The sequence below is a fragment of the Plectropomus leopardus genome, chromosome 19, assembly GCF_008729295.1.
Source record: "Plectropomus leopardus isolate mb chromosome 19, YSFRI_Pleo_2.0, whole genome shotgun sequence".
NCBI lineage: Eukaryota > Metazoa > Chordata > Actinopteri > Perciformes > Serranidae > Plectropomus > Plectropomus leopardus.
The window spans coordinates 2,857,205-2,879,508 of NC_056481.1; the positions used below are offsets into that span (position 1 = coordinate 2,857,205).

The following is a 22,304-nucleotide window of genomic DNA, read 5'->3' on the forward strand; positions in this document are numbered from 1 at the left end:
TCCCTCCAAAATGTGGTGAAGTACAAAATACAAAATGGAAATACTCAAGTAAAGTAGAGGTACCTCTAAATCATACTGAACCCTTTGAAACATGGATCCACATCACTTTTCTTGTGCTGCATCCAGACACCTTGACAAGTATTTAAACCTCAGAAATCTAAGCAAATAGATTTGATTTCTGTTGATCACATGGGGAAACATAAAATAAAAATAAATGCAAATAGGAAAAAAAAAAAGAAAATATTTTTAAAGAAACTAGGGAAAATGTTTAAAAATCTATATTTATAATTTCATAATTGTATATTTAAAATTATTTTGCATAAAAATAATGTTTAATGTTAATAGTGTTTAATGTTAATGTTTGACAATGTTTTTTTATTTTTATTTTACTTTCTTTTTTATAAAAAATTATTTATAGGTAATTTTTAAAATACACAAGAATGGGGGAAAATAGGATCCAGGTGGAAAAATACTGAAGTTACCCTTCAGAGTTTGTGATTTTAGATTTTTTTTTTTTTTAATGTCACTACAGCTTAATTTTTCAAATATTCTCATGGTATATGTTTTTGTGAAAAAGGGTGAATTAAAGGTTTATTGCAACCAAACCAGAGTTGGAGATAGCTGCAGCAGTCGAAAGACAAACCGAGACGGCTTTTGTGAGTTTTATTTTGTTTCCGTTGACTGAATTAAGAGTATTTTACGATGACGAAATTGCTGGTTATTTAAATGGAGTCTGGTGGGTCTGGTGGGTCTGGCACTTGCAAATACAGGGCTGTTTCTTGTTAAACAAATGTATTTTACTCTTTAACAAAAGGCTGTCTCTCTGTGGGGATCCTTTCTGTAACGTTGTCAGACACTTATAACAATAACTCGAGCTTGTGAGTGGTAAAAACGAGCACTTTTAGTGGACATAAATTGAGTGTGCTTAATTGCCCTTAGTGTTTACATTGCAGCCTGTTTTGCTGTTGCCTCTTGCAGCACTCTCGCTCAGTACTGGAACAATTTTAAAAAATCGTTGCTCCCATGAGTAACTTTGGCACAAAGAACATGGGGAAAAGGGGCCCAGGTTGAAAAATACCAAACGTACCCTTAGATACAGCTCTTTCAGTACCACTGTCTGCTTCTTGGCTCATTTCAACACTTTCCAGCAGCGACCAAACGACGCATTTTATCCACAAGCACATGTTTGATATTATCCATTTTGACTGGAAACACTTGAGATTTTATTATCTTTTGGAGGCCGGATGTTTTGTGGAGGTGCTGAGAAACCTTTACATTTAAAATTGCTTGACGCGGCGGGATCACAAGCCAACAGTCACTGAAGAAAGTGGAGATACAGGCTGAACACGCTGTCACCATTTAGTTTCCACTCCATTTCATTTTCAACTGATTTGCTGCCACCAGGAGACAAGGTCACTATCAATTCATGTGTTTCTGTACAGCTGGTGAACAGGGCCGAGCCACTTTATCTATTTTATGGATATTTCTTTACACAAAGCGTGTTTTATTAGATGGCACGGCTCTGAAAGTTAAGCTTGAGGTGTTATTCTTCATGATGTTTGATTCGTCATAGAGACAAAATTATAACTAAAATGAAAGAGCAGCAGTTCTTGAAAGATGTTTCTTTCTATAAGAACATTCAAGCAGCCTGTTCAGTCTTTGGTATTGTCATTTCACACTGTGATACGGTCCACTGCTGCTAGAAGGAATCTGTGTAGGTGTGTGTGTGTGTGTGTGTGTGTGTGTGTGTGTGTGTGTGTGTGTGTGTGTGTGTGTGTGTGTGTGTGTGCATGCATGCGTGCATGTGTGTGCGTGTATCTTGTGTGAAAAGGATCTGTATACGCTTCAGATACTTCAAAATTTTAAATAAATGTGAGTGGTCTACCCTCAGTATTTGTGACTGCTACCATGACCACCACTACTACTACCAGCAATACTGACATTTGTTTTGTTGTTGTTTTCTTTGTAAATCATCTCTGAGTATCCAGAAGAACGCAGTTTAGGTCCAATGTATTATTATTATTATTATTATTATTAATAATAATAATAATAATGATGATGATGGTGATGATGATACCACTACTGCTATAACTACCAATACTGTACCACCACTACTTATGATAACAACAACCATCCCCATCATGATCATAGTAATACTGTATGCCCACCACTAACACCACCTCCACTACTATTATTAACAATACTAATACTGCTACTACCACTACTACTATTAGGCCAACTGTTACTACCCCCAGTACTGTTATTACTGTGGTATGACCACTACCACTACTACTGCTAATAATAATAATGTATCTCCGCCATCGCTAACACTACTACTACTATACTAAATTAAATTTGATTAATTATTTGACTGCTGCAACAGAAATGTTTTGGTGTCTTATAGACCCATGAGGGTTGTGTACATTGTGTGCATGGCACGAGAAGAAAGAAACAACACAATCAATCAACTCCTACCATTATTAATGATGTTAATACCACTACTACAATTGATACTATTACTGCAACCATAACCTATCAATACTACTACTACCACCATACCAAATGATGATAATAATAAGATCAATAATACAGTAATAAACGATAATAATAATCATCATCATAATCACAATCTTCATCATAATAATCATAATTTTAACAATCATGGTCATAATCATAATAGTATCACTACTACTGCCTACTGTACAACCACCACCACTACTACAACTGTTATTATTAATGTTAATACTACTACTACTGCTACTACAACTCAGTAATACCACATACATATATACATCCCAAATATTGATGGTATAATAATAATAATATTAATAATAATAATAATACTTAATAATAAGTATTATTATTATTACTAGATCACTACTAATATGGTAAGTAGGGTAATTAAGAAACTGATAAAATTCTGGATTAATACAAGATGTAAAAAAATCCCAGATTGCTGCTGTTCTTTAGCATTATACTGTTCAGATATAATAGTTTTAAAATTGTGTTTTATATTGAAAGGGCTTGTAAGGTCAAGAACAGGTCAGGAGGCAGGCGATGCTGTGATTGGCTGATGCACAGCTGCAATTTGATTGGCTGCTTGCACTGTTGATATTTGCTCGTGCCATGGCTCGCGCTGGCTAATTGTTAGCCGTTACGAGCTAATAACGTTCACCGCGGACACCATGATTAACTCCTACAGCTTTGATTTTAAAGTCTGTCTTTGGAAGAAAACTTTGAGATTAAACTCCTCGGTGTCCACCAGCCGCGGTTAATGTTTTAAACCGAACCGCTTTTGATTTTTTGCATTTAACGTCGAGTGGCTCTCCGGGACAAAATGGCTAGCTGCTAGCTTGACAGTGAAGTTAGCTTCGTTTTGTTTTGTTTTGCTGCTGGTATACTCGGAGGGATGGCGCCCGGTCACAAACAGGCTTTCAACATCTCCAGCGTCTTTCCGAAAGGACTAACAAAAACATGGAGGCAGCAGGACAACACGGTAAATCGTGCTGAACACAGCTAATGTCACTGTACCCAAAGTGCAGGATTTTATGTAGCATCAGATTGAGGAGAACAGGTACGTGGACAGTTAGATTATCACCTGTGTTAACCTGTGAGGGGAAATGTGAAATTTACAACGCTGTATTTTTGCAGTAATTTTACTTAAGTACTGTACCTAAGTGCAAGTTTGAGGTGCTTATACTTTATTTCAGTAATATGTGTTTAAAGTACATTTTCCTCATTGTACTTACATACATTGACTTAAGTAACATCAATGCAGGAGTTTTACTTTTAGCAGAGTATTTATACAGTGTGGTATAAGTGTTTTTATTAAGTAATGGACCTTAATACTAACCCCACCACTGGAAATGCTGCATTTTGTCAAATTGTTTTATTTTTTGGTTTTGCATGAGTCCAAAGTAGTTGTTGCAGCACCAAGTTTTCCACCTTTCCACTGCTAATTATAGTACCACTGCCACAACTAATATTATTATTAATGGTGTTTCAGAAACATTCACATAGTTCATTCTCATAGTTTACATGTGTTTATTTATGTTATTGAAAAAATGCATCTGGAGGAAGAATCTCACCTTTATTTTAGTTAATTTGTTTTGTTTTTAAGGTTGACTTTTTCCACACACTTTATTAAAAAAAAAGTCAAGTTTTAATTATAGTAATAAAACCTTCTTGAAGGAATTGTAAGTGAAAATAATAATTTTCTAATGCTGTGATACGTTGACAGTGCAGTATTTGAGACGATTATTGTACCCCAAAAATTCACGGACCATTACATCCTGAAAGTAAAGTAAATTTATTTTTTAAAAATGTAAAGAGAATACATTAAGGTGACGTATTGTGGCTAAATCCTGGGTCAAACAAGGTTTCAGTGCTAATCTCAGTGAGGTATAAGAGGACGGAGAAGTGGACGTGTAAGTAGTATTAGGACAATAATAAGTGGCTTTAAGACAAGGGCAGAAGGTGAGTCCAGAGTGAGCACTTAAAAGCCTGAGTGGATGTAGCTGCTATCCTCAGATCCAGAGGGAGATTATTGCAGAGTTCATGTTCACGGGTGCAGAAGTCAGCGTGTGTCTTTAGTTGCCGGCTGGGACAGAAAGAAGCTGAAGATCTGGGACGTATTTCAGCCGCAGATCAGCCCCAAAGCCAAAAGACAAATCCATGACAAGATTTATAGACAAGTAAAAGGATCTGAAATTGGATTCTGAAAAGAAGGAGAGTGATGCAAATTCCCGTCTCTGCTCCAGTTACAGATAATATGATGGGTCAAGAAGTGCACTCAGAAATATTAAATCTGCTTAGCAACAGAACGCCCTCAACGTGACCCACAAAACTTTGTTTACAGCGGGCAGGTGAGAAACTTAAAACAGCTACACAGTGATGGAGGAAGTATTCAGATCTGTTATTTATGTAAAAGTACAAATACCGCACTGTAGAAGTACTCTTATACAAGTAAAGGTTCTGCATTGAAACTTATTGTTAAAATGACTAAAAAAAACAAACTATAAGTATAATCAGGAAAAATGTGAAGTATGAAGCAGAAAATTGTCTCCAGTTACTGCTATGCTATTATATACTATATTATTAGATGATTATGGCTCATGCTTTTATGTAAAAGCAGGATTTTACTGTTGTAGTTGGGTGAGGTGAAGCTCATTTTGAACTTTTATCTTATGATTATTTTCATTATTGATTAATATGCTGATTCTTTTCTTTATTAGTAGAATAGTGAGAAATGCTGTTAAAATTATTCAAGGTCAAAGTGACACTTTTACAATGATTCAAAACAGTCCAAACCTCAACTTTATTACTAAAACACAGTGGTGGATGAAGTACCTGAAAGATACATTCTTCGCCGGTGTCTCATAATGTCCGCTCTGTTCGTGTCTCCGCCGGTGTCTCCACCGGTGTCTCCGTTCTCATTCTCTGCCAGTGTCTCTGCCGAATGTCTGCTCTGCCCTCATTCTCATGTCTCCGAATATCCGCTTCGATCTCATTCTCCGCCGGTACAGCTCAGGTTGACATAAGAAGATAAGAGGGAAAAAAAACAAAAATTTAAAAAATGAAATTGATTTTGAACATGACAGCTTTTTGTCTGAAATGTCATTTTTTTTATGAAAATGCACAAATTACATTCATCTGTACTCACCACATCTCAGCTTTTCATACCCTCAGGTAATGAAAAACAAACAAAAAGAGGGTATCGGTTATTGGCATCTTATCGGCCACGAGAAGCTGGAAATTATCGGTTTATTGGTATCAGTTGAAATAATCATTATCGTGCATCACTGCTTATGATATCTTCATATTTCACTATGGGGTCAAAGGGAACCTTTAAGCTTGACAGAAATAATGATTTGATGTATGTCGTGATATATATCGACATCGTCTGATATGAAAAAAATGATTGTGATAAGACTATTTTCCATATCGTCCAGCCCTAAAGCACAGTATAAATGTTACCATTGTGCAGCTACAGGTCTTAATGTTTGTGACTGATAAAGCTACAACAGCAACATGTCCTCTTTAATAAACACTGTTACTAAAAATGCTAAACAGAAGTAAATCCAACATCTATTGTGTCTGAGGTTTTAACACGTCCCTGCCCTAAATAACAGTACTTTGAAACAGCAGTACTTTGAAAAAGCAGTACTTTGAAACAGCAGTACTTTGAAAAAGCAGTGCTTTGAAACAGCAGTACTTTGAAAAAGCAATACTATGAAACAGCTTTTCCATGAATCAGGTTATGAGGTGCTAGGCTGGATCCAAAATTGGATCGACTTAAATTTCGGAGCTGTAGAAGTATTTATCAGACCATGTCAAACTGATCATACTCGGACAGTTGAATAATTTGTTGGGCATCATTTTAACCCCTTCAGGTCAGGTCAGACAAATAATTTAAACATATAAACACAATAAGAAAGAAGCAAAGGAGGTGTGACATGTAACACAACAGTGTCTGCCTTTAATGAGACGTGTAACATACGTGTCAGGCACCACTCTCTAAACAATAACAATGCCACAGCATAACAATAACCATCATTTACTGTCCCTGTTGTATGGCGGCTGATCTCGTCCTCTGCTTGGAGGGCAAGAGGCGCCCCTCGGCAAGTGTGCGGGAGTTCAAACACACACACTTGCCCAGGCGTGCAACTCTTCTATGCCTGGGCTGTTTAAGGGCAAATGCATGTGTTTTTTTTATGAAGTACTGAGGATACGACGGGATAAATTAGACTTGGATTATTCTGTACGAGCTGTGTGAGAGTTTGTGAACACTTGTTTTGATAGAGAGGTTCTGTTGTTAAATGCAGCCGCCCTTTACTTCAAACACGAGGTGAGTAATTCATCTACAAATCATCATTTTGCGGGTGAAGTATTACTTTAATCTGGACATGAAAAAATATAATGAATACAAGAGCTGACAAAATAATTTTTCCTTTTTTCTACATAGGCAGAGGAATCGATTGAAAAATAAATATAATGAGTGGGAAAAAAAATCAGGTCTGAAGATCAAACAGTCAAAAAGTACTTGAGTTAATCTTGCCGAGACTTGGGAGTCTGGAACGAAGCCTAATTGGAGCATCAACACACGCTAATCATGTTAATCATCGCGAGCTGCTCGATATGTCTGATGCTCTCTGAGATGATTACATCGTGTTGTCAAACATATGCACGGAGGGGATGACAGAGACGTCCAGGGGGCGTTGTCCAGACCGCTCAGCCACTGATCCATGACAGGTGCCCGTGGCGCTGCACGCCCACCCTCTGGGTTCGTGACTCAGCCTGGCATAACTCTCTTTGTTGTTACACGTCTTGCCCCACCCGGAAACCCCTTCACCATTTGTTACCAAGCTTGACTTTCCCCTAATGGTCCCCAGAGGGAGGCCAGTTTCATATATGTGTTTTTATGTGGATGCACATTTCACTGAGTGGCTGTGAGTTGTCAGGTCTTGCGCCAGTCAAAGTGGATAGAGGATGAAGGGGAGGAGGATGGGGCGGGGGTGTAGTTTTATTTAGAGCAGTGGTTCCCAACTGGTCCAGTCACAGGGTCAAGAGTTCTCATGTAGCCATTAGTTCAAGGTCTGCACAAAAGACATTTACCATATATTGAGTTTATCAGACAAAATGTAAATAACACATGGGCTTACAACAGAGTGAAATTAAACATATTGCAAGAATTATGTGCAAGTACTTAAAACAAGGTGCGTTTGAAGGATTTTAGGATATTGGGTAATCATCTGCGGTCGGTGGGTTTGGAAGGTATGTTTTCTTTTTCAAAATATGCCAATTTTTTTTCCTTTGAATTTTGTTGTCTTTTTTTCCTTTAAAATATTTTATTTTTATAGAAACTCAGGGATGCTCGCTGACAAATGTTTTTAGCTTAGATTTTTGGAGGGTAAAAAAAACAGTCACCCTCCTCCTCTGATAAATAAAGAACAGTCACATTGGCCTACCTTCTTTAAAAAAAAAAAAAAACCCAAAACAACAAACAGGCCACGTCATACCAAAAATAGGGGAATGGAAAAGTTACTCTACAGCTGGAAACCACACTTTGAAATAAAAGCTCTGTGCTGCAAATTCACTGTTCGAAGTAAAGTGTGTGACATAGTGGCAAGTTACTTGCGGTCCATTCAGAATGGACTCGCGACCCACTTTTGGACCTCAACCCACTAGTTGGGAACCACTGAATAAGAGCAGTGCTCTCAGGCCGTGGGGTGGTGAAACGCTCACCCTGACTCACCCACTGTTCACTCACAAGGAATGCATCTTTTTTGTTGAATGAGCACGACGCAGCACTCGTTGAATATTAATTCATGCGTGCGTGTGGGCGCGGAGATGGAGAACATCAAAGACCGAAAAGACAAAAGAGAAAGATCTAAAAGTGATGTGACGAGCAGGTTTCCTGTGTTTTTTTCTTCTGCAGTAAGTCGGACATGGAAAGTAGATTATTCTCCTCTCTTTGGACCTCGCTCCAAAACAAACTGTGCAGACCCTTGAGGTGTCTCATGCTGCAGAACCAAACAGAGGCGAGCCAGAACACACACCCAGCGTCAAAACTGGCATCCGTCCCCCCTCAGTGAGGACTGCCTGCAACGTCTCGAGAGTAGCACCAGTTTTCAGTTTTTGGATTAATTTAACAAGTTTTGCCTTTAAATGAAAATGAGGTGGCAGAGAACTTTTCCATGTTTTCAGAGCACAGATACACACCTGAATGCTCCCGATTATTCCAGTGTGGAGGTGTTTAGGAGACATGGAAAGTTGCAGTAATATTCCTACTGTCTGGTTCATCTCAGAAACACTCAGGATTTATGAGTTGTTAGTGGATAAATTTGTTTGTGGAGGAGACTGAGTAACGCTGGGATTAAGTCCCCACTTAACAGTACAGTATTGTGTAAAATTTGTGTGTTCGCAGTACTGTAAGACATAGGGGAGAAAGTATTCATTCCATTAACTTAAACTCCTTACAAAAAAACAGAATTAAACAAGTACTAGATCATAAAATGTGGTCAGAGCATCCGTAAATGATTATCCTGCAGCTCAGTACAGAACTTTTTGCAGTCACTTCGCTCCCTGAGTCTTTGAGCTCTGAACAATGGCTGCACTGCATGAATAAGTAAATGTTTCAGCTCGCATTTTTATGCTTCCACGCCGGCGACAGGCGTGGCCCGAGGCATTATGTTTTCGGGTTGTCTGTCTGCCCGTGGATCTGTCCCATTCTCGTAAACACTATATCTCAGGAACGCCTCAAGGGAGATTCTTCTAATTTGGCGTAAACTTCCACTTGAACTCATGGATAAACTGATGACAATTTGGAGGTCAGAGGTCACTGTGACCCCACAAAACATGTTTTTGGCCATAACTCAAGAATTCATACAGTAATATGACAAAATTTCACACAAATAGGATAAAAGTATGAAGTAATGATATTTTAAATCCAAAAAGTTGAAGGTTTCTCTCGCAGCATAATGTTTCTATTATTCAGTAACATGACATTTGGTTAGATGCTTTACTGGTGACAGTAATCTCGTAAGCAAGATATAGATTTAGACAATATCATTTATATCAATATCGGGTCAAGTTGCCTTACATCACGGCGTTCTTCCAAAAAGTGATGGCAGTGTGCATCTCTCCTCTCTCGGCCTGGATTTTCACCGCTTGCATGAGTGTTGCGGTACGGCTCAGCTGCGGATTTGCTCTGTGCTCCCTCATCCGTCAACTCCCACCGGTTGCGGTTTGAGTGCGGAACGACGCAGTACTGCCTGATCAGCTAGAGTGATGAGACTGAGGACTTCCCGCGGTAATTATAGAATCACGCGCATTATATCAATCCAGAAGGAGAGGAAGTAATAAATCCATTCACTCCCATAACTGCCGATATGGTGTTCCACGCCATTTCCTTTCTATAGTTGTCCTTATAAAAAGGGTGTTTGGTGTCATAAATCATTTTATGGTTTTCTATAATAAGCTTCTCCTCGTCTATGGTGTTGGTAATGACCTCTGAAAAAAACCTCTGACCTTTTGACTCCAGGCCTGGATCCGCTCAATGTGGCGATTTGTTGATGTAGTTAAGTGAAATATGATCAGATGTAAAGAGATGTTTTATGCTGAAAATTTACCGGATATTTTAATGCTGTGTCACTGTCTGACTTCCTGTTTGCTCTGTTCTTAATTTGGCTGAATTGATTCGAAGTGCTCAGGCATCCGGCAAAAATAGCAGCCTTGAGACAGCGCCTGGATGCAGACAACAGATGTGTTTTAAAAATGCAGTCCCAATACACGTTTCACACAGATGACATATACATTACAGACAAAGCGTCCCACGCTTCGTCCCTCCCTCAGCTCCTCGAAGGAATTTCTTCAAATTTAGCACAACTATCCACATCACTCATGGATGAACTGATAAGATTTTGTTGCTCATAGGTCAAAATTCAAGGTCACTGTGACCTTGCATCCACCTAATTCTTGTTAAGTGCCTTGAGAAAATTTCTTGAACTTTGGCACAAACATTTGCCTGGACTCAAGGATAAAGTAATTAGATTTTTGTGGTCAAAGGTCACTTTGACCTTGTGTCTGTCTGTCTCACTCTTGTAAATGCAATATCTGAAGATGACCTTGAGGAAGTTTTGTCAAATTTGGCACAAACTGTGACCTATATCTGAACATGAATGAATATCTCAAAAACACCTGTAGGGGAATTTGTTAAATTTGGCACAAACGTTTGAGCGGACTCAGGAATGAATTTAGAATTCAGGGGTCTAAGGTTGAAGGTCAAGATCATGGTGACTTCATGTGTTGGCCATAAGTCTAAAATTCACACCCTCAAATTTCACACAAATGTCTAATAGGATAAAATGATGGACATCTGACATTTTACATCTAAGATTTTACATCTGCAAAAACATTCAGAAACAGAAGGGGAGAAATTTGGTCAGACACTGAATTGGTCACACCAATCTTGGGTGCTCACCTTGAAACTGTGCTGACTGTAGAGATCTTCTGTGCTGCCGGGAGGAACGTGTGTGACGCATGCATGTTTTCGCAGACATGGATGTAAAGTGTCACTGCAACTTGACTGGTTTGTGGATGCACACAAGGCGGTATTTCCAGTTTTTCATTGAGATGTTGTGCAGCTCAGGGAAAAACAAATGGAAAACGGAAAGTCTATGCATTTTATTTTGATCATAGTCTCTTTTTACTGTAGAAATTGAAACTTCTTAAATGTGGATATGACTTGCAACTGAACATGTAGCCCATTTTGTATAAAATACTGAGATATATTATGTGTATTTTCATTCATCCTAAAAGTACTGAGATATGAATTTCCATATCACCCAGCCCTACTGATTGTATAGATGTTCTGTGCTGCGGGGTAGAACATGTAAGTGAGGCATCCATGTTTTGCCAAAAATATACTTAATACCTTTTATTAAAGTCCTTCAGAGACTCCTTTGAAGCCTGACTGGTTGGCAGAGGCATTAAACTGCGAGGCTACATTTCTAGTTACAGTGTGTTTTGCTTTACAGCTGCGCAGAACAAAAAAACAGCAAAAACACCTCATTTAGTGCAAATAATATGTTGTTTTCCTCCCTGCTGGTTCTGGGTTTAATGAGACCCCTGCACCAGATGCGCAGAGTAAGAGGATGCTTCTTAGCTGCAGCCATTGATCCGACGTAAGTAAGTGTGACTAAATTTGGGTCAGCATATTTGCTCGTGTAGGGCCTACAATTACAGCAGCGTTTCTGCTCCGCTCTGCGTTTTTTAAGCCAGAGTGAGGACCCTCCATAGACTGGTCTTTGTTACCAGCAGTGTTTGGAAATAAAATTAAAAGAGGATCATTTAGCTGCGGGCTTGGAGGGCTGCCTATGTTCCATCCTCATGTACCTCGAGCTCCTGTTTCCACAGGGAGGATTTAGCACCTGGCACAGGCCAGTCGCTGTTTTTAACACCCATTCAAAAACAACAATGGCCATTGCAAAACAAAGATTAAAACTGATATGTAATATGTAGCACACAACAATCAGATCCACTGCGAGTCATCTAAAGATACTCCACAGACAAACCTTTCTGACGTTATTACAACTCCTGGCAAATCACCAGTTTGGCAGCAGCACCTAAGTGAAATCAGCAGATATTTTAGGGACCTTGAGCTGATGACCGACGCAAATGGCGTTTTATGACACTGTCAGAGGCTCGTTCCCCGCAACCTGCAAGAAGACTGCAGGAGAATGTTAATAATGAAGTGCCCCTGCAGTCTGAGGGAGGTGTAGGCTACTGTAACAGAAAGCAGCTGCACAGTATGAACCTCCCATCATCTGTGCATGTTATGTATAGCTGCTCGCAGCACATGTGCTTCTGACAGTGCACCCTGTAACTTTTAATAAAGTGAGAAAGAAAGACACTTTTCCAAGAAACATTCAGGAACTGGCCTCTGTCCATACTTAACCACTCAAATACTGGCCTGAACACATCATGTTCATTTACTGAAAGTCACGTCTTTCTATTGATTTAGGTAATCTATTAAAGGGATTGTTCCACATTTAAGGAAATGTGCCTCTTTCTCAGATGTAGATGAGGAGACTGAGATTAGTGTTAAAGGGATGTTTCACTCATATTCAACCAAATTCGCATTTTAAAAAAAAATGTGGGTAGTAAGTATAAATGTGACTGGTAAACATCCCTCCATCTAACCAGTACCTAGACATCCCTCCTCCTTTCTTGGCGAAATTCCATCGGAGGACACAAATTGATGAAAAAAACATTGGCTCTGGGGCTGTTGCATTAACTACAGGCTGTGCTTCCACATTTTTGTATTGCCACGTATAAAAACTGTTTAGAAAACAAAACGTATTTTTTGAGGCACACTGTGCTGCACAAAGTCGGAGGTACAAGTTGCGGGCACAACAAAGCCATCAGCTGACCATGAAATTGAATCAAACACGTTAAAACTAAAAGTAAATCTCATAAAATAATAATTAATCCTTTAACACCTGGCCGTCGTCAGTTTTCTTGTGCTGCCAGAGGAATCGTTTATCGGTCCGGTACGGCGCACTCCATTGTGGTAGTTGTAGGTTTCCTAACTCTTGAACAAAAGCATCTCTTTTCTCTGTTTTCACTGGCCATGCAGCATCAGTTTAAAAAGTATTTGCGTATTTCTACTGCAGAGAACGGCCAGTCTTATTAAATCTTTCCAGCTGTGAAATACTGCTCTAAGAACAGAGCTGGAATCAGGAGATGGTTTGCCTGGCTTAGACTGGGAACAGTGGGAAACAGCTAGCAGGGCTCTCTCAGTGAGACAGTACACCAACCAGCAGCTGTAAAGCTAAACATTTGATTTGTTGTAAACATGTGACTTAAATGTTCCCTCAAAAGCTGAAAACACAGTTCTGTGCAGCAAAGACGAGACGCCATATTTTCATCAGGATTGCCACATGCTTTTCTTTGGTTTTGAGGTTTGACCGGAGATCTTTTATTTGACATCAGCGTGTTGCGCCCTCTTCCTCAGCAGTGATTAAATGCAATCTGGCTGTAGAAGAGCAGTGGTGGGAAAGGCACATTCATAATTATTTTCTGTAGCCAAATTCCTGGAAATTCATATAAAATTTAACCTAAATTTGGATGGATACATAGCTGGATTATGGTCTGTGAACAGGACTTCACAAAGCTGTGCACAGTAGTTGTCCATTTGCTTGCCAGGAAATGGTTCCAGAGCGCAACGCCCCATAAAACCACAAATTGTTGTTTTTGCATTTGTTCGGATTAAACAAACAAGCTACAACGTAATGAGCTTTGGAGTTGCTGGATTGTGTGGTTTTTCACAATGGACAGAGCCAAGCTAGCTGCCTCCAATTGTCAAATATTTGCCTCTCAGATATTTCTGAGGAAACGAGCTCTTTGCATTCTGCAACAGCAGGAAACAACTGACAGCAATAATAACACAGCCTCTGTGTCGTCTGAGTGTTAAATCCACTTTTATGTGCTTCAGCTGTAAAACTCCGGCATTCACACTGACCACAAACAGTATTAGAAAAAAATTACTTTCTTCAGCAACATTTATTCTTTGTCATAAAATATCTGCAGTCTGTTTTTACCTGGCAGTATATTTTGTATGTCACCGTCCTGTCAAAGTGAGACAGTCAGACACAGAGCTGCAGGTCAGTGTGAATGTCTGTATAAGTCCATCAAAACATGTTCTACAACAAGAATACGCTGTTTTATAAACTGAGTTTTAATCTACCCATTCAGGGGTCAAAGGAATAGTTCAGCATTTTGGGAAATATTTAATATCCTATTGTGGCAGTCATATTGGTTTACAGTTTGGCCAGCAGATTTAATTATTGCTGTTTTGTTTCTGAAATTATGATTTGTCTGTGAGCATGGTACAGTGGACGAGTCTAAGTACAACAATACCCACCAACCTCCCGACAACACATGAATGTAGCATTAATTAAGTTGTAGGGACAGTCTTTTACCCCAAAAAAGTCTCTAATCGGGCTGCAGTGCTTTCTGAAACTGCAGGATCTTTCAGGGTAACTGTAGCTGACTGGTGTACCGCTTCATTCATAAAACAAGGAAGTGCTCTAGTACTGTTTTAGGACAAGGGTAGGACATCACTCTTGCTTGAAAGCATTACAAGTACAGTGAGGCTTAGCTGTCGGCTTCCTGGCTCATTTTAAACGAGACAGAGAGATAAACAGAGAGAGGCATCGCTGTGGTGCTGTGATACAGCCAGTGAATGAGAGAAATAAAAAGTTATTTTCTGAATGTTTTCACGGCCATTGCGTTCTATAGCACAAATAAATAACCATCAAACACTCAACAGATTATTTACTGTGGAGAGACTCATTGTCTTCCACTGCATTTCATTCATTACATCCAACTTGCAGCAGTAAATGTCGCTGCAGTGAGACAAAACCTGAGCTGTAATTTCTGTCCTTCCACGCCTGTGATGACATTAGCCGGAGACATTATGTTTCAGAGTCCTTCTGTCGCACAAACATCCACTTGGACTCAAGGATATTATTCGTTTTTTGGTTATCATAGCTCAAACGTCAAGGTTACAGTGACCTCTCAAAATAATGTTTTTATACCTCTTCTCTGGTGGCTGGAGGCATTACGTTTTGGGGTTGTTCTTGCCAACACAGTATCTCAAAAACACTTTGTAGGCATTTCTGCTAATTTAGCACAAACATCCACTTGGACTCAGTGATGAACTGATTAGATTTTGGTGGTTTAAGGTCAAGGTCACTATGACCCCGTCTATCTCATTGTTATGTACATGATATCTCTTAAACACCATGACAGAATTTATTTAAACTGGGCACAAATATCCACTTGGACTAGATTAGATTTTAGTGATCATAAGTCAAAGGTCACGGTCACGGTCACGGTGACCTCTCAAAACATTTTTTTATGCCTCTGCACCAGTGGCTGGAGGCATGATGCTTTTATATTGTCTGTCATTCATCTTATAAATGCAAATGTCAAAAACACCTTGAGTGAATTTCTTCAAATTTAGCACAAACATCCACTTGGACTCAGTGATGAACTGATTAGATTTTGGCGGTCAAAGGTCACTGTGACCTTGTGTCCATCTGTCTCATTCTTGTAAATGCAGTATCTGAAGAAGGCTTTAGGAGTTTTCTCAAATTTTGCACCCACATGACATGTTTTTGGCCATAATTCAAGAATTCATACGCTAAAATTTCACACAAATGCATTTTCACATATCATTCTATAATTTGCACACAGATAACAGTTGTTTTGAAGATTTAACTGCACTACTAACTACTAACTACTAACTTTTATTACTTTTAATTAGGCAGGGGTGATATATCGAAATTTTCAAATATCTAGGTAAAAATATTATAGAAAAACCTATATTCATAATTCTGTTTAAAATTTGTCCACAGTAAAGGATATATATTTTTATTATAATAATTTTTATGTTTTAATTTTTTATTTTTGCAAATTTTAAGTAATTTTCTTACAACTTTTTTTTTTTTTTATTCATTTCTAGTTGCTCATAGCCTTTCTTTCTGTGTTTTTGAAAGAAATCATGCCACATTGCTCAGGTTTCAGAGAGTTTAACAGAGCCAGGCAAGCTGTTCTCCCTGCTTTCAGCCCTTATGCCAAGATAAGATAACTGTGTTCTCAATCCAGCCACAGACAGACAGCTTTTATATTGGTCCTCTCTCTCTTACACAAATCAAGCAGATTTCCCCAAAATTTTGAACTAATCCTCCAAATTATTTCAACTATCAAACATTTTCCAGAGATTTCATTGTTTTTATACTGAAGAACTGTAGCAAACAACTCTAATCCTAGCAACAATTATACTACTGCTATTATAACCAATGAGTAATAAAACAGCGCCTGGATATGAAAATCCACCTTAATTTGCTTCAGCTGTAAAACTCCTTTCACCTCTTCTCATGCAAGCTGACTGCAAACAGTGCCAAATAATAAATCTATGAACATTTTGCTGTTAAAAACACAAAGAGGATTATCACCAGGCTGCTTAATTGGCTCATTATATAAAGAAATCTCTTCAGTGACATTGAGTCTTTGATAAATGTTCGCACAAATACTGTCTATTTTTGTAAAGAGGTTTAACAGCCATAAATCACTGTGCGGTCCAGTGCCAGAACGAATTTATTTCAAGGTCATGCTGCTTGATTTGACGGTGCAACCATTTATACCTTTAAGCTTTTGGCTCTGCATGAAGACCTCTGCTGTGATGTCTGTTTTTGTCTGCTTTTATGCATTCCTTTAAAAACTACTTTTTATATGTGTGCTTTCTATAAACATGCTTTGACTATAATCCATTCACATTTTTTGGGACTATCAACCCGGAGGAAAGTTGTGTAGTCATGCAGTGTAGTGTTAACTTGATTTGAATACAAGTGAAGAATTATGGGAGCTCTCTGAAAAAAGTGTTTTTTTTTGTGAGGATTTTTTTTTTTTTTTTGCCATTGCACTTAAAATTCAGTGAGTCTGAAGTCTGATTATGTAAAATAGATTTTCTCCAGAGAAATAAAGCAGTTTAAAATCCAAAATACTGATAGTGAACTGCCATCTCGAATTGAAAAACTCCATTAAGAATCTAAAAAAATTAGCAAACTTATGAATTCTGTGTGTGTTTTACGGTCACTCCGTTGCAGAACTTTTGACTTTGACATAATTCACTGTAGACAGATTTTTAAAGCTCTCTAGGATATTGCGTTTGGGGTTTAGGGAATATCACAGGCTAGTAATCTTGATTGGGGATGACAGTCCCCTTACACTGTCAACATGCTATTTTTACCCAGCTCATTGCACATTATTGCCCTCAGGCAACCCAATCCCGTTTCATCTCTTACCCTCCCCAAAAATCTCTCATTATTTAAACATGCATTTTCAGGTTATCAGCCTTCATTCATCTACACGCTGATGTGAATACATTAACAAGTCTCTCTTTTTTTAATGCATAGTTTGTCATCAGGGTGAACGGCTTTTTAAATGTGCTGTTTAATGTGAACCAGTAAACCAGAAAAACTGATTTGTTCATGTTGTGAGGCTGAATTTTGAGACTCTTTACCTGCTTGCCCGCTGGTTTTTATGATCAGTTGCCTTTAATATGAAATAAAGAAAACACTGGCCACAAGACGTCAAGCTTCACCTGGTCTGTAGAAAATCTTTAAGCTATATTGGATTTTTTTTTTCTCTGCACTGTTTGGTCTTTTTTTTGTGCTGCGTATTGTTTAAAAAAAACTTACAACTAAGGACCCTTAAAGTGGTTGTGCTGCTAATAGAGTTCTTTATTACATAGCTTTTTGTTGACATCTGTGCTCGCTCAATTTTGTCTTGAATGGCCAATTCTGTGAAATACGCTGCACTGGACTTAACCAGACCACAGACTGTGTGTGGTCGTAGCTGCTGTATTATTGGGCCAATCACATTAAATCAAAAAATACTTGGGGTGATTTGCAGCGTGCTTCTAGATGTGGGTTTCAGAAAAGAAAGCATGCAGGTATGGTTTGACTGGAGAGTGGAGATGGGGCGGCTGTGGCTCAGAGGTAGAGTGAGTCGTCCTTTAATCGCAAAGGTCAGCAATTTGATCCCCGGCTCCTCCAGGCAACATGTCAAAGTATCCTTGGGCAAGATACTGAACCCCAAATTGCTCCTGAGTGTTGCTGGGTGTGAGTGCGTACGAATGGTTACTGAGTGTGTGTGAATGGGTGAATGTGAAATGTTGTGTGAAAGTGCTTTGAGTTGTCAATAAGACTTGAAAAACACTATACAAGTGCAGTCCATTTACCATTCAGACGTTTCAGTACCACTCAGTACTGGGTTATTTCGGTCAGTACCCTAAACCAATTCATTGTCAGGGGAACATGAATATCTTTACAAAGTCTCTTGCCAATCCATCCAATAGTTAATATTTTAGTGCATGAAACCCAGCAGGAAGGTGTCAAGGATTTAACACTGTTGTTAATGACGTACTACGAGGAGCGCAGGGTCATCTATATGGCGGGCAGGAGGGAAGCTGGATGGGTCAAACAAACCTGGACTTTCACCTGAAAGTCTGATGTTCGCTTCCCCTTTGAATGTAATGTTTTTTTTTATGCACCTCACCGTGTCCCTCCTTCCTTTAACCTCCTTCCTTTAATCCTCATCATCTGCGTCAGCATGTGCGTTTGTTGACATCCTGGTGTTTGGACAGACATTTTCTATACATGCACTTACGGGGTCAGTGTGTCTGCAGCTCAGTGGACTTGAGCCAGTGTGAAAAGTGATAAAATGCTCTGTAGGTCTGAGGGAAACTGCAGAGTCGGGTGGTTCATCACTGCGTCATGTAAGGCATTTTTATTCATTAGAAAAATCTTGACTTTAGCTCTATTAACCTAAGTTGGTTGTTTGTCCAACTGTGGGAAGCGAAGGGTTAATTTGAGATGTGGACAGCATTTCAGAGGTCTGGACCCAGGCTCCCTGCAGTGCAGACGTTGTAGATTCTTGCTTCTTGGTTAAATGTTTGGCTAACCTCAGAGAAAACTCTCTCCTGACAGATGCAAGCAGCCACTTCATTTTATTGATGTTGTGTTTCATTATTTCTGGATGTTGACAGCTTTCCTCATGCAGAAAAAAACCCACTGAAGCTTTAACTGTGTCAGTGATCGCTCAGCAAACTTCTCTTTCTCCACTTTCTCTGCTCTGCAAACTGTCAGTGAGAAAGGTTTCTAACGACCCGAGTCGACCCGCCTGCAGATCAGGGTCAGATCTGTCCATATAACTGGGTGAAAAATGTCTTGTTTTGAGGGCGTGTTATTAACTGTCAGACACATTGCTACGTGCTCTCACTGCTGATTGTCTAAACCCAATGACAGTCAGTTTTTTCTCCCCCCAAAACAAATATTTCAACCTGTTAACATCATTGAGTGGCAGGCACCAGAACTAACTGAATTTCATCTGAGCTTATCGTTTAAATGAGCTGCAGCAGTCTCACCTGCACACAGCCGCTGATGTAAAAATAAATACCGTCTTTGAAATATTGCCCCCCTTTCAACTTTAAATTGCCTCATTTGCTGTATTTCAACACTCCCAGTATCCTGTTTGATGATTTCATTTCCTTCATCTTAAGAAATAACAAATGTGAGATGACAAATGTGAAATTTGTTACAGATTATTTCATTTCTGTCCCGTGAATGTGGCGAGAAATGTGTGTGATGACAGCCTGCATGGAAAAATATAATTTTACTCATCACTTGTCAGAGCCTTCACGCCAACCCCCTACTATTTGGGTTGCATTATCCAGCAATGTGCAGAAATTGTGTTTTTCTAAATAGAAAATAAACACTGGGCTCCGGGCTGGGTCTTCCTCTTGATTCAACTCGCTGAAACCTGAGCAAAATGGCTTGATTTGAGGACAAAGAAATGACCCAAAATCTGGCAAGAAATTAGTACAAAAATTTAACTGAAAATTTGTTTAAAACAAAAAGGAGAAATAAAAATGGTAAACAAGATAACAAATTATAATTCTGTGATATAATTTTAGATTTATGATAATTATTAATATAGTTTTATCCCTAGGTTTTTTTTATTATTTAGAATTTTTTCTCTAGTTTTACTAATTCCTTTCACAATTTGTGGAACGTGTCTGATTAAGTTTTCCCAAGTTTTCCAAATGTTTTTGAGGAAATCACAACAATTTGCTGAGGGTTCAAGGGTTTAAATGCTTAATATAATAATAATAATGATAATAATAATAAATTTTATTCATCAAGTGTTTTTCAAGGTACTCAAAGTAACTTTCGAAAAAGTAAAGAAAGATGAAAAAAATACAATACACTAAATGTACACAACATTGAAGTTCACAAGACATTAATTACATGTTTAAAGCAGTTTTTAAAAGATGGGTTTTAACCCTTTGAAAACTGAGAAAATTGGCTTGATTTTTTTTCTCTCCAAAAAACATGGAAAGAATGGAATGAACAAATTTATAAGAAATAACACCCAAAAAAGGAAGAAATAAGTCAAAAGTTACAAGAAAGTTAACTAAAAAGTAGCATAAATAGATAAAAAAGAGGAAAAATAAAAAGAAGGACATGACCTGGAATAAAAGTGCAAAAAACCCTAAATAATAAAATCAAGTATATATTCTTTTTGTAACATAATTCTTTATCTAAAATCACATTAGCTAAAACTGCAGTTTTCTGCACTCTTCTAGTTTTTTTATTGTAATAATTATATGCATTTTTTTTAAAACAAATTTCTTGCATTTTGCAGGATATTTCTTGCCAAATTGCTTTTGAAAGAAATGTTTTTGAAAGAAATCAAACTAATTCGCTCATGTGTCAGGGGTCTGCATGTGAAGGGCGTCTGAACGCAGCACAAGAAAACTGTTGTAGATCCAGGTTTCAAAGGGTTAATAAGTGTTTTCAAATGTGAGAAGTTGGTGCAATCTTGTGAAAGGCATCTGAAAGCAGCTCAAGAAAAGTGACGTCACTCCTTGTCTCAAAAGGTCAGAAGAAACATTCGCGATTTTAAATGTAAAAATGCTTTTCTTTGCCCACATCTTTTGCAAACAGCACAACATGAGGAGGACATGCTTTGTGTAAAATGCTGTAAAATCACTGGTCACTAGGGTTTAAAAAAAAGAAAAGAAAAAGCGATGGCCTAAATGTAAAGAATGCTAACAATGCTTAGGCTGAGGGTGGTAGACGGTCCTGACAGCAAACGTGTGAAAACTCACAGCTTGTAAGACTACCTCTAATGATATCTCTCCGTATTAGCCTCAAAAGCAGAAAAAGGTCACAGTGCCACTACGAATCGAGCAGGATTTTTGTACATTTCCTGGGATACGAGGCCAAAACAACAAGAATTATTCAGTTGAAAATGAGCAAAATATGAGAAGCATCGGTTTTTTTAACTGTCCTTTTTCTTTCTTTCGGTCTGCAGATAATGTTTATAGGAAATGTCTGGCAAATGGGACATGGGCGCTTAAGGGGAACTACTCCATGTGCAAGGCCATACTTCACGAGGAGGTAAGACGTCACAGCACGCGGTGTTTGTGTGCATGTATCCTGATTAATGAGGCTTTTCACAAAGACCCTGAAAGCATGAAACATAATCAGCAACACAGGAGTGGAAGATGAGTGCGGCAATTCATTTATAGTAGTTAGAGTTTGGTTGCTTGGAGCCTGCGGCCTTAAATGGACACAAAAAATACGATGAATGCGCCATGAAATGCCGTAAAGCATCACTTACAGGCACCAAAAGCACAATGAACGTTTTGCATCAAACAGGCGCAGCAGCTTAAATGTCATCTTGCCTAATGTTTTCAGGGTTTGGCTGCTTTTATACTTTTATATGTAGGTGGGAGCTTGAAATCTGCAAATAAGCCTGCAGCTATTTTCTCTTTTGAATGCACAAAAACAAAAAAAGCGTTTTGTAAATTCCTCAAAAGAAGCCTCAGCCACAACAGTTACTTTTCTGAACGGCGTTGTCCTCTGGCGATGTAGAGAAAGAAGACACAGTCGGTTGAAAGCAACAGCACGATGCTGTTTAGGTCCTGCTGTGCTCCAGATTTTTATCCTTTCACATGTTGCTGTTTTGTTGGTTGTGTTGTCGTTGGTTTTTTTGCATGCTCTTAGCCTCCACCTGGACGGTGTATTGTGATGTGCAGATGTGATGAGCGTTTATTTTAATTAGGATTGAGCGGAGAATAGAGCTTTCAGACAGAACACGCTGCCCTAAATCAGGCTGCGACAAGCAGACATCTGAAATATTGTATGTGAGACGTGAAATTGCAGGAC

At 38.6% G+C, this 22,304-nt stretch overlaps 1 protein-coding gene across 1 annotated transcript in view; it reads left to right on the forward strand.

Moving 5' to 3' along the window:
- Positions 1-22,304, forward strand: part of LOC121958681 (corticotropin-releasing factor receptor 1-like) — a 70,485-nt gene that overhangs the window by 18,696 nt on the left and 29,485 nt on the right. The window contains exon 5 of the mRNA XM_042507768.1: positions 21,448-21,533. Within this exon, the coding sequence (XP_042363702.1) occupies positions 21,448-21,533 (86 nt within the window). The remainder of the gene's footprint in view (positions 1-21,447; positions 21,534-22,304) is intronic.